Source organism: Centruroides sculpturatus, unplaced genomic scaffold (assembly GCF_000671375.1).
Source record: "Centruroides sculpturatus isolate CEXI.00-Female unplaced genomic scaffold, Cexi_2.0 scaffold1555, whole genome shotgun sequence".
NCBI classification, from domain to species: domain Eukaryota; kingdom Metazoa; phylum Arthropoda; class Arachnida; order Scorpiones; family Buthidae; genus Centruroides; species Centruroides sculpturatus.
This window is the reverse complement of record NW_019385729.1, coordinates 17,678-29,911: the sequence shown is the minus strand read 5'-3', so window position 1 is coordinate 29,911 and position 12,234 is coordinate 17,678. Positions and strand designations below refer to the sequence as shown.

The 12,234-nt window shown below is 25.7% G+C and overlaps 1 protein-coding gene across 1 annotated transcript; it reads left to right on the top strand.

The window, feature by feature from the left end:
- Nucleotides 1-2,229: 2,229 nt before the first annotated feature.
- Nucleotides 2,230-11,973, top strand: LOC111641597 (Down syndrome cell adhesion molecule-like protein Dscam2). Its single transcript, XM_023387782.1, has 2 exons — nt 2,230-2,552; nt 11,632-11,973. Exons 1-2 carry the CDS (start codon nt 2,498-2,500, stop codon nt 11,967-11,969), a joined length of 393 nt encoding a protein of 130 aa, XP_023243550.1. The 5' UTR covers nt 2,230-2,497; the 3' UTR covers nt 11,970-11,973.
- Nucleotides 11,974-12,234: the final 261 nt, after the last annotated feature.

Below are 12,234 nucleotides of genomic sequence, written 5' to 3'. Positions count from 1 at the left end.
CGCTGTTTTATCTTAATGTTTTTATTATACTGAGGACACAAAATCACAAATGAAATGATATCTGAAAAACCTAATATATTAAGTGCTTTAAAAAATGTATATGATGCTTAAAAATAATATTTTAAATATATTATTATGTAAAATATTTTTTAAAATAGTATTATGTTGAATCCTTCAAAGAGGAAGGCTAGAAGAGGAATTTTAAGGAAAATCAAAAATATTTATTAAAAATTATTCATTCCATTGTATTTCTTGTATATTAAGAAAATAAATCTTTAAATAGTAAAATTTAATAAAAAGTAAAGAGTTTTAACACTGATTTTTAATTTTTACATTCTGGAAGGTCTAAAAAAAGGTAAGTGATCAATCTGAAAAGCCGTAATTTAATATACATTACCTGACAAAAAATTTAGATAATAGAAATAAATTATATCCATACTTTGAAATTATTCTAATTTCTTAAATAATAAAAGCATTATTTTATAATATATTAAACGTATAAAAATTAAATATATTATAAAATTAAATATTAATATATTTCAGATGATATTTTAAAATTTAATAACTTATATAATATTTGATGGAAAATTTCCTAAATTAATAAAATTGAAGACATAAAATTAATAAATAAAGTTATTATATGATTGCATTTTATCGATTCAATTTTTTTATTATCGTCATATAAGATAGAGAGCTTCAATATGTGATGAACTTTTATGTAATTTTTCAGTTCAGTTCAATAAATAGGAAATGATGAATCAATAGAAGTAGCTTTGTATTATATGAATTTAACTTCAATGGATTTCTTCTTCCCTGTTTCAGAACCCAATTTCTCGAAGATAGTCTATATCCTTCATCTTCTATCTTCTAAATTTCTTTGGATTTTTCTTTGGATTTTTCTTGGATTTTATGGATTCCATTACCCCTTAAGTTTAAATCATAATTGTCAGTTTAATCTAAGTTTGTCTATTATAAAATTTAATAATAATAGTTTATATATTATTATATCTGTTAAAAATTATATTTTTCTAACAATTTTAACTTCTTCGCCATGAAAATTAAATAATTAAAAAGTTTCTTTTATATATTATAAATGAGTAATTTGATTTTCTTTTAGAATACAGTTTAATTAAAATGCATTTTTTAAACATTTTTTTTACGCAAGAAAAATTTGTTGAAATATTATTCTTTTGTAAGTAATTTTATGAAAATTTAATAAAACATTAAATCGATAAGAGTTGTTTTAATGGGATTATAATATGAATTTATTATGCAATTATTTAGCACAAAAGGCAAAATATTATGACAATGGAAGCTAGCGAAATGATTATCCAGAATAATTCATTACCGGATGACCTATCAGACCAGGAACTATCAGTCTCTATCTTAACGTTCTGTACGAGCGTTAAGTAATGTGACAGTTTATCAGTTCGCTCCTTATCATTGGCTGTGGTGAGAAGAGGATTATCATTCTTACTACTTTTTTATGGATATCGATTGTAGTGATCATCCAAAGCCTCACTAACAGCACAAAGGGATCAATGTTTAGCAGAACTGACACACGGAGATCAATGTGTAGCAGAACAGACACGAAGTCTTCTTATCTTCCTTCCTCTGATGATCACAACGATTATCTGTGTATAAGTGGCAATGGCCTAACCAGCGTTTAGATGGATAAAAAAGTCGAAGAGAGAAATGAGAATCAATCATTCTAAATGACTAAGCTTTGACCATAACGATGTTTTCTTGTTACTGACGATATCAGTAACAATGATGCAGTTCTTAACGATATAAGATACATTTTTTCCTTTTGTGGGACATATTTATGAAAGCATAAAATTTTTAATATTAAATTTATCCCGTACAAATATTTTATACAAATGTAACAAAATCATGCACAACTAGCAACATAAAATGCTTCCATTTAACTGACCCTTTTCCAATATAAACTTATTTATTAATACACTACGCCAACGTTTTATCCAAGTAATTCTGAATCATATATATAAAAAATGATATTAATATTTAACTCTGGAAATTACATCATATTAATCTGTTAGCTTATTAAACGGATTGTTGCCCCATATCCTCTATCACGCTAAGATACTTTATCATTCGATTTGTTATGATTGAGTTACACTTAACCACGTGGTAGTTAAGTATAACTCACGTGGCTAGAGAGCAGAGGGCGCTCAATCCAAGCTTGTATATCTCCAGTCAATCTGATCAGGTCGGCGTGCAGCCTCTAGATGCTCTCAGTCTGCCACTGAAGGCGTTGGAAAAAGGACGACTACTTACTTTTTCCTTTAATACAGGTGCATACTTCGTTTGCTGTGTGATATTGCTCTATCTATCAAACATTATATCACGATTCAGATGGGATAGTGTGCATATACTTAAAGAAAAAAATATTTTAAATGTGGACCACGTGATGGAGTTGTTGCTATTTATCGTTTTCGGTTTATAAAAACTGGAAAGATAAATTTCTGATTAAGTAATGATGGATATGGGAAGTGTGCTAATTCAGTTATTAATATTAACTACTCACAGAGGTAAGTTTCCGTTACTTTTAATTAATTTCTGGTTGAAGTCATTAATTAGGAAATTAATTTTTAGTTTTTATGATGATCATGTAATTTTTTAATGTTTACTTTTTTCTGTTTAAAACTGTTAATTGAGTTTTGATGCTATTTTAGTACATAAATTTATACACTTTTTTTAAGTGGTAAGAGTTTTGATGTGTTTTTTCCAGTTTTGTTTACGATTTTATCAAGGATGAATGTAAATCAGCTTTATACAAATGCATATATTTAACGGATTACAGACGAACTTTAAAATATAAAATTTAAGTAAAACGTAAATCTTATTGAATAAAACTTTAAAATTTTACAAAAATCAAATAAACTTTTATTTTTATTATTATTATTTTTTTACTTACAAAATTTACTAAACTATACAAACTATTCACGAAGTTTCTATAGAAAATCTTATATCCTTATAAATTTCGTGTATAAAAAAGTTGTTTTTAAAACCAAAATAATTTTTGTATCGATTTTTTTAGAAAAAGAAATAAAAATCGACTAAAAAAAGAAATTTTTAAAAGAAGAATAATAATAGAAAAAAATGCATATATATTAAAAAAGCAAATTTACATAAAATTGCCTATTAAAATACAATACAACGAGAAAAAATTATTTTAAAATAAAAACTTTTATTTTAAAAAAGTTTATATTTAGAAATTATATATATTGTAAAATTTAATTAACATTAATTACTTAATATTTTCGAAATAAAATATAAATTCGTGGGGGAAAAAGCCAGTTAATTTTTAAACTAAACATTTTAAAGAGCCAATCAAAATGGAATATAGCTGCTAAGATACAAACCTGCAGGTGACAACTATTCATCTCTAGAGTGAGATGTGAAGTCTTTTCTGCAGACAAATAAGAAGGCATGGAACGGACTTTACAGGGTACAGCTTTCTTAGCTCACAATTCTGTAAGCGCTTTGTTCGAGAACATATGATAAAAAAAAAAAGAAGGAAGACAGAAAATAAAATAAACCAACTTGATTTCTCAAAGTAACCCCAAAAAAATATTTTGAACGTACATAACGATTTTTTAGAATAGCATAAGAAAATGCATTTATTTAGCTATATTTAGAAACCATTAAATCAAATTCGCTGCATACTTTATCCGATTTATAGCTTCGATTAACGTGTAAATGTCTTAAAATATGATAGCTTTTTTTCCTTTTTTTTTTTAATCCAAAATTTATCAGAAAGTTAAAATTTTCTGATGTCAACTTGTCAGTTTTTTTCCCTCCCTCTCCTCTTACTTTTTTTTTAAATTTAAAGAAAGTGACAGTTAAATATTCGTGCTTTTTAAGTTCATGTAAAATATAGTGAATTTAATATATAATTTATTAATTTTTATTTATTATATATATATAATATATATATAAATATCTATATAAATATCTTTAACTTTTAACAAGAGAAACAGTTCAGCTTTATCCAGTTTCTATTTGTTTCGTTTCGAGTCTAATGCCTTTCCGAGCAATACAAGTGTGGTTACTTCAACCGAATGAAAACTAGATTAGAAAACATTCTTCTAAATAGTTAACTACTCCAAAAGAAATAAATTGTAACATAAGCTTCTAATAAATTCTACAAATTTTAATGTGTTTATAAGAAATAAACACCTTAAAACTCGAACTGACTCTTATATTATTTACAACAGATTTTTTTTAAAATATAAGAAACTCAAAAGAAAATCTAAAGTATTTTTCAATACAATATTTATATAAAATTATCTTAAATTTTTATATATTTTAAAGTAAATTTTGAAAAATAATACATTTATTATATCGCGTTTATAAAATTTATCATTATAAATTCATTTCAATATTTTCTAGAAACTATCTAGAATATCTTCAAATGAATTTATAATAATGTATTTTATAAATAATCTAAAAATCCATATCTTACTGGGAATATATCATTTTCTATATAATTTTATGAGGATTATAATGTAAATGTATAGGAAATTCTAACAAATTTCTAGATAATTTTATTTAGCTTATCAGAAAATTTTTTTTTGAAAATTTATGTTTATACTTCATAAATTTTCACAAAAGTAATGAGGTAAAAAAACTAGTTCGAATATTTCTTAGATAAATTGCTAAAAAACATTGCAAAGTTATCTAAAAGTGATAAAAATTTATGCTAATATCATAAAAAACATATTTCTAAATATAATTTTTTCGAGCGATTTAACATGTTTATGATCCGTTGGAAGTTTATTTTATTTTTTTTTAAATATAAATTTAAGTTTACTAGTTTAAAGTATATAAATATATACTTTCTTATCCGATTTTTTAAAGTAATTTATATAAAATTTAATCGTATTCTTCTGAATATATCGGGAGAAACTTTAATTACATCTATAAATTTAATAGACATTATCCCTAAAAATTTACTGTAAGCTTTTCAATTATTCTTCATTTATCTTAAATACTAGGATTAAGGAAATGACGATAATATTGATCCGAAATTATTATTTTGTAATTATCTAGATAAAGGAAAATTCTGAAATGATAAAATTGAAATATCATTAATAAGAGATTAAGTTTTGTTATATTTGCATATTTAGATTAATTACATTTGTAAGTGCGTAAAGATAACACCATTCTTTGAAATTTGTTTTAAATGTCATAAAAATCAAAATATACATGAGGAATTTTTTTTGTATGAAAATGTCTTATTTCTTTTTTATAGTTATATATTCACACGTGTCATTCTTATATTGAAAATATTATTGTTTGTAATATTCCATCTCGAAACTGGACGTTTCTACTTGTANGATGTCTTTGATCTCTCAACAAAGTTGATCGATATGAACCGTTTGATTGGAAAGTAAACGTTGGTTAATGCCACATAAGTGGTTGAACAATGCTTTATCAACAAGGTTAACATTTCTACTTATATTTACTAATTGTTTAATAACACCTCTAAAAAGAGAATTAATTACAAAAAACCTAACACGTGTTTACATTACTCTTTTTAATAGTTTAAGTAATAAGAAAACATATTTATTATTATTATTACTTTTTAAATAATTTTACTTAAAAAAATCACTTTTTTATGATGTGAAGGTGTTTTGATGACGTGATAAAGGACAAGTTTAACGATAGTGTTCGGGTAATTATGAATGATACCCGAACTATGGAATGACAAGTATCCTTTTGTGTTAATCTAATCATACTAGATGTCATTTGTCGTCATAGTAATCCCTATTGTGTAAGTGATGTGTCAGAAACACCTACTTGGCTGAAAATTGTGTAATGTTTTCCCATTTCGATTCAGAATTAACAAAGTTGGCTTCTGGCAAATGTTAAATGTATTAATCTCCTATGCACAATATGAGTTTGATGGAATAGACAGCTACTCCCTTCTCTGCATTATAATATTCAATATTGTCCGTTTGAATTAGAACAATTATTAATGTCGAAAATTATAAAGTTTCCATTTATTAGTATTTTATACATTATATTACTCGTATAGAAATCCATTATAACGAAATTATACAAGCACAAAATCTTCGATACGTAGTTAATTTATCTTAATCAATGTTGAATTATATATTATTATAGAATTGATAAGTTTTTGATCAAACCACATTGCATTATTACATAGGACTGTTCGAACGGTTGAAACAATGCACACTTTTACGTCAATTTGACGTCACTTTTTCGAATTGTTCATTGTGAAACTGAAGAAATGACGTTAAATTGACGTAAAAAATATACACTATTCAATCAAACGAATATATTTATAATTTATACTTTTGCAGATTTAATTTATAAAAAATTTTTAATAAAAAAAATTAATCAAAATAACAACATAAAGAAGTTTGTATGTATTATTTATATGGCTTGGAGACATTAAAATGTAATATTTTTGCTATGTCATAGGCATGACACACGCAGTTCCATAGTAATAAAAACAAGCTTTGTGCAATTCTCGAGAGACTTGTAACATCTTAGAATAGGGTCTCTTGTATATCTAAATCAAAACTATGTTAGCATCACACTCATAAACCGAGTGGTGCACGTAGTTAGGACAAAAAGTCTGGAGTTGCTTAGAACCAATCGGCCTTTGATGTCCCTGTAGACCATTACGCTGGTAGATAAGTACAGCAAGACCAATGCGTAGAAAGAGATCAGTTGTGTGTACACGACCTGGTCATCAGACTAATGAGGTTTTAGTTGTCTGGAAAGTGGTCAAGGAAACCAATTAGAAAGACTGCAGCTGTCAGCCTGTCTACACTAATCATGGCAAATGGTTGTTGAGGACGAAAACTTCCTTATACACGTGTACTATTCTTTAACCCAACTCTTAACTGGAAATGTTTATTTTACGTAACGATATTATAGTTAATGGTAGTCGGCTGTGTTCTAACCGCATCTGTAGTAGAAAGATAAAAAGAGGAAAATAAAAAATAAATAACTTTAAAAAGAATCAATGCAACGAAACGAATTTTCATTTCTTTTACTCCGTTTTACATTTTTCGACATTGGCTATTGGTAACTGTAGAATATGGACATTTTTGTCCATTTTTAAAGAATTTTCTGGACAAAATATGATAATATCCCATGAAAAACTATTTTGCGTATCGAAAAAGCAGACAGCTTTGAAAGATTGGAAACAGTAAGAATAAAATTGTCGTTTATATTCTATAAGCATCGAATTCTTTGTTTAGNTTTAAGTGTAGAATTAATGATTTTAAACAGTAACAGGTTATGAATAGATCATTTATTTTATGAAAGAAAAATTTCGTTTTCTTTTATCGATTCGGACGAAAAAACTGTTAACACGAATCACCTCGAGTCTTCGAAAAGTTTTGTATAAAAATTTGAAAAAAAGTATAATTTTTTAAAATATAAAACCCATTAATAAAGTCTGCTTCGGATAGATTTTCTATTATAGCAAAATTATGACATTTTTAAAAAAAAGAATTGTTCTTATAGTTTGTTGGTTTCATTCCTTTTTGTCAACAGTCTTTCCATCAGAAATCACCATTCTATCCAAAGGAACACCCGCAGTTTGTTCGATGATCTAACGGTCTTGGAAGAGTCACTAATAATACACCTTCTTCACTAATGGCTCAATCAGCCAAGTAATGATTTCTACTCCTGGTATACTGTCAGCTATTTGCTGGACTGCACATCGGTCTCCCTTCTTGTCGATAGCGGGATGTGCTGTCAACCAGAAACACCCATCAATGATGTGAAAAATTTTCCACTTCTCTGAGTTTCTTCCTTGTTATTTTTTGCCCGCCGGACTTGTCCGATAAAAGAAATTGTGCTTAAGACCACAGTCCGTCACAGAATGTATGTGATTGAAATAGCTCGACTTTGATCGAAAATGGCTCCTAACCTTTTGCGCCAAACAATTCTATGAATAAAAATCCCTCCCCTAAATATACAGCATTTGTTTGTAAATTATAGTTTAGCGGCATACAAACATATATATTCGTGTAGCTATACATTTAATCGAATGCTCTTCGAGTGTTTGATAGCTGTATTTGTTACATCTGCGGCAGATATTTCTGGAATTTTCACTTCATGATAAGTTTATTCAGCAGCAAATAGTATCTTATGACTCAATAATTTAATGTTTAACGTTTTCTAATAATTAACTAATTTACTATCGTAACATCATGATAATAAAGATTGCATATCAAATAACATTATAACATTCATTATATTTAATTATTAAATCAGCCACATAGAACTGGTGAATTACTATACTTTATACAAGATAACGTTCTATACTGTAATATTTACATATAGCTGTTAGAAAGATAAATTATGTACAGAATATCTTCTAAGTATGTAATAAAGTCAAAATTTATAGTTCTAATTTTACATTTTGTAAAGAATTTCTTATTTTCTTATTCATAATTCTTGAATTTTATAAAAATTCCTAAGAATTTATATAAAATTAAACACATTTTACATTAATTGAGTAGATTTTTATATAATTCTATGTAAAAATAATGTTGTTCATAATTTTTAATAGTATACATTTATAAATATTTTAGAAATTTATCTTGCGAATTAAATGTTAATTTTCTTTGATTAACCGGAAATTTCGGTTTTTCCTTTACGGATAATAGAGATTTAACTGCGTGAATTAACTAAATAATTATATTACTATTGAAACTAATATATTTAATTCGATATGAAATTTTTAACTAGATATTAGGCCTATACTTTATGTAAAAGTTTAAAAAGCATATTCAAGTTTTATAAAATAATATTAATTTATTATAAAATTTATTAAAATGTATTATAATTTTTAATATTAAGCATATAAAATTCTATTATAAAAAAGTTATATGAGAAAAAATTCAAAATGTAATGAGCTACAATAAAATAATTGAAGTAAGTATTCAGTTTAATAAGCAATAATTTGTTTAAAGTTTGAATAAATATTTAAAAATATACCAAAGTTGAAAATTATGTTTAACCGGAGGTGATAAACAATTTAACTAAAGATTGAAAAGCTATTAAAAGTTTTACTTGCAATTTTTGACTCATTTTAAAGTCGAAAAGTTTTAAAGTAAGGATTTATCGAAAGGATTAACGCTTTTATTCACTAAAACAATGAATTTATGATTCACATTTCCGTTTATTACCTATTATATCACTAAATAATTAATTATCAACGATATTTTATACATAAATACAGTTTATGATTAATTGAAGAAACCTTTTTGTAATATTCTTATCTAATGACATCTTATAATGATTATACAGAAAATTACATACTGAAGATAGATATAATTTCATCTTTTCTCGGTTTGTATGTTTAGAAATAGGAAATTTTTTTTCTTTCTTACTCAAAAAACCTTAACGTTCACGACCCATTGAATCGAAAATTAATGATGAACAAAGATGCAGATGCGTGAAGAAACAACGATGAGTCCTAACGATAATATTTAAAAATTAAAAGAAAACTATCAGACAACTAATTATTTAATAAAAAGAAAAAAAAACATTTAAATTTCCCTCCTACTATAATTTATTAAGTAAAATAAGTAATTTAAGTTTCAGATAAAGAGAATTTGTTTATCTTTATTATATAAAAGGTATATTAAATTTTCTTTATAAATGGAAATAAGTTTGATTATTTTATTTTGTGGATTTTAATAATAATAATAATATCTGTAGTCAACAGATGTCAACACATACTATTTACCTGAATATAGAAGTAATAACGTTATAACTTCTGTAAATGATAATAATGTCGAGAAATTTACACATGAATGAACATTAATGAAAATTTATTTAGTTTTGCAAAATATTTTAAAATATTTGTAATAATTTCCTAAATTAATTTTGTTATGCAAATTAGTGCATACTAGATGGCATTAAGATGATATTTGAATTCTTACAGATAAAGTTTTAAAATGAATTAAAATTTTTAAATTTTTATATTTTATTAATAAAAAGATGAATATGGAATTTCGAATATTTTTTTAAGTGTAGAATTAATGATTTTAAACAGTAACAGGTTATGAATAGATCACTTATTTTATGAAAGAAAAATTTCGTTTTCTTTTATCGATTCGGACGAAAAAACTGTTAACACGAATCACCTCGAGTCTTCGAAAAGTTTTGTATAAAAATTTGAAAAAAAGTATAATTTTTTAAAATATAAAACCCATTAATAAAGTCTGCTTCGGATAGATTTTCTATTATAGCAAAATTATGACATTTTTAAAAAAAGAATTGTTCTTATAGTTTGTTGGTTTCATTCCTTTTTGTCAACAGTCTTTCCATCAGAAATCACCATTCTATCCAAAGGAACACCCGCAGTTTGTTCGATGATCTAACGGTCTTGGAAGAGTCACTAATAATACACCTTCTTCACTAATGGCTCAATCAGCCAAGTAATGATTTCTACTCCTGGTATACTGTCAGCTATTTGCTGGACTGCACATCGGTCTCCCTTCTTGTCGATAGCGGGATGTGCTGTCAACCAGAAACACCCATCAATGATGTGAAAAATTTTCCACTTCTCTGAGTTTCTTCCTTGTTATTTTTTGCCCGCNAAGAAAAATATAAACATTTTCTTAATTTCTAAGAAACGTTGATGAATATTAATTCAAGAAATTTCTAAATAAAATTATTTTATGAGATGTTAATTAAATAACTAATTTCTTATTAGGTAAATTTAACGGATATTGAAGTAAACGTGTGAATATTTTATAAAGTAGAAAGCCTTGGTTATTTAATAAAATAATTAAATATCTTGATCTTTGTTGGGATTTGTGTATAAACGAATGAATCTGACATGGCTGATTTATCATCCTTAATTGTGGCTGTAGTGGCTGTCTTGTGAAGTCTCTTCATCAATCCAATTCCATTCTCACTTTGTTATCCTATTATGTTTTAGATTATTCTCGATAATAAAGATGTTTGGCTGGTATATTTATTTTCTAAGCTGGAAAAATTAAGTTTAACTTCAACAGATGGTTGGGAAGTTTATATAAACAACGTCCTTATAAAACCCTATATATAATTATAATAAAAATAATACAGTATTTGACATATTGCTTATGAAATTGGATTAAATATACAAATTTCTTCTCTTTTACTGGATATCTTTTTCCTATACTTTTTTAACATTTACGCCGATCATCTCAGATATTTTATCATATTATACATCTCTTCAAAAGAATTGAACTAAATGCATATTATTACAGACAATTTCATTGAAAGCTTTGAGATAAAATTATAAAAAAATCACTTTTCGAATTCCATTTCACATCTTATCAATTTTCTTACATTTCATAAACTAGTAATATAGTTTAATTAATGTCTCTTATTTACTTTTCTGTATTATACTTCATTAATAATAAATAACATGAAAATATTCTTATGAGAATATTACATAAAGATATTTTTAAAGGATATATAAATATCTATAAAGTTCTCATAAAGTAATTAATTTATTCATTTAAACTTTTAAAATATTAAAACTTTATTTTAGGATCATGTTTCTCGATAAAATAGCATTTCATTTTACATTTATTTATAAATGAATATTTTAATTTACAGTTTTATGTGCGAGCAGCGCGACAGAAATTCAAAACGGACCAACATTCATTAACGAACCACCAAGCCATGTAGATTTTCATAATACTACTGGCACTGTGATTTCGTGTTCGGCTCAAGGTACACCGACTCCATTAGTATTTTGGACATCGCAAGATGGTACTCCATTAAGAGAAATACCCGGGTTACGTCATGTGAGACCTGACGGTTCATTGGTTTTTCCACCATTTAGAGCGGAAGATTACAGACAAGACGTACACGATGATATATATAGATGTGTGGCATCGAACAGCGTTGGCAACATTTTCAGCAGAGAAGTACAAGTAAGGGCAGGTATGTAAATAAATTACAAGTTAAGAAAATAAATAAATAACGGTAAACAAAACTTACATCATTTACAAATACTGCACATAAATATTTTTACAGATAAAATATATATTCTTGCACAAAATTTCTTATTATACAAATGTAATTTACGATGCTCTAATCGATAATTAATTAAGAAATTTATATTATTTTAATATTAATTTCTTAATTTTCAAATATATTTATAAAAAATATTTTTCTGTGCTTTTATTTGTAAAAATATTTCTATTTTATTGTGTA

Bases quoted from the DNA above. Each gene is read 5' to 3' on its own strand.
- LOC111641597 (XM_023387782.1), top strand. From the start codon at position 2,498: ATGATGGATATGGGAAGTGTGCTAATTCAGTTATTAATATTAACTACT. The intron at 2,553-11,631 runs GTAAGTTTCCGT...TTTAATTTACAG, and splicing joins AATATTAACTACTCACAGAG to TTTTATGTGCGAGCAGCGCG.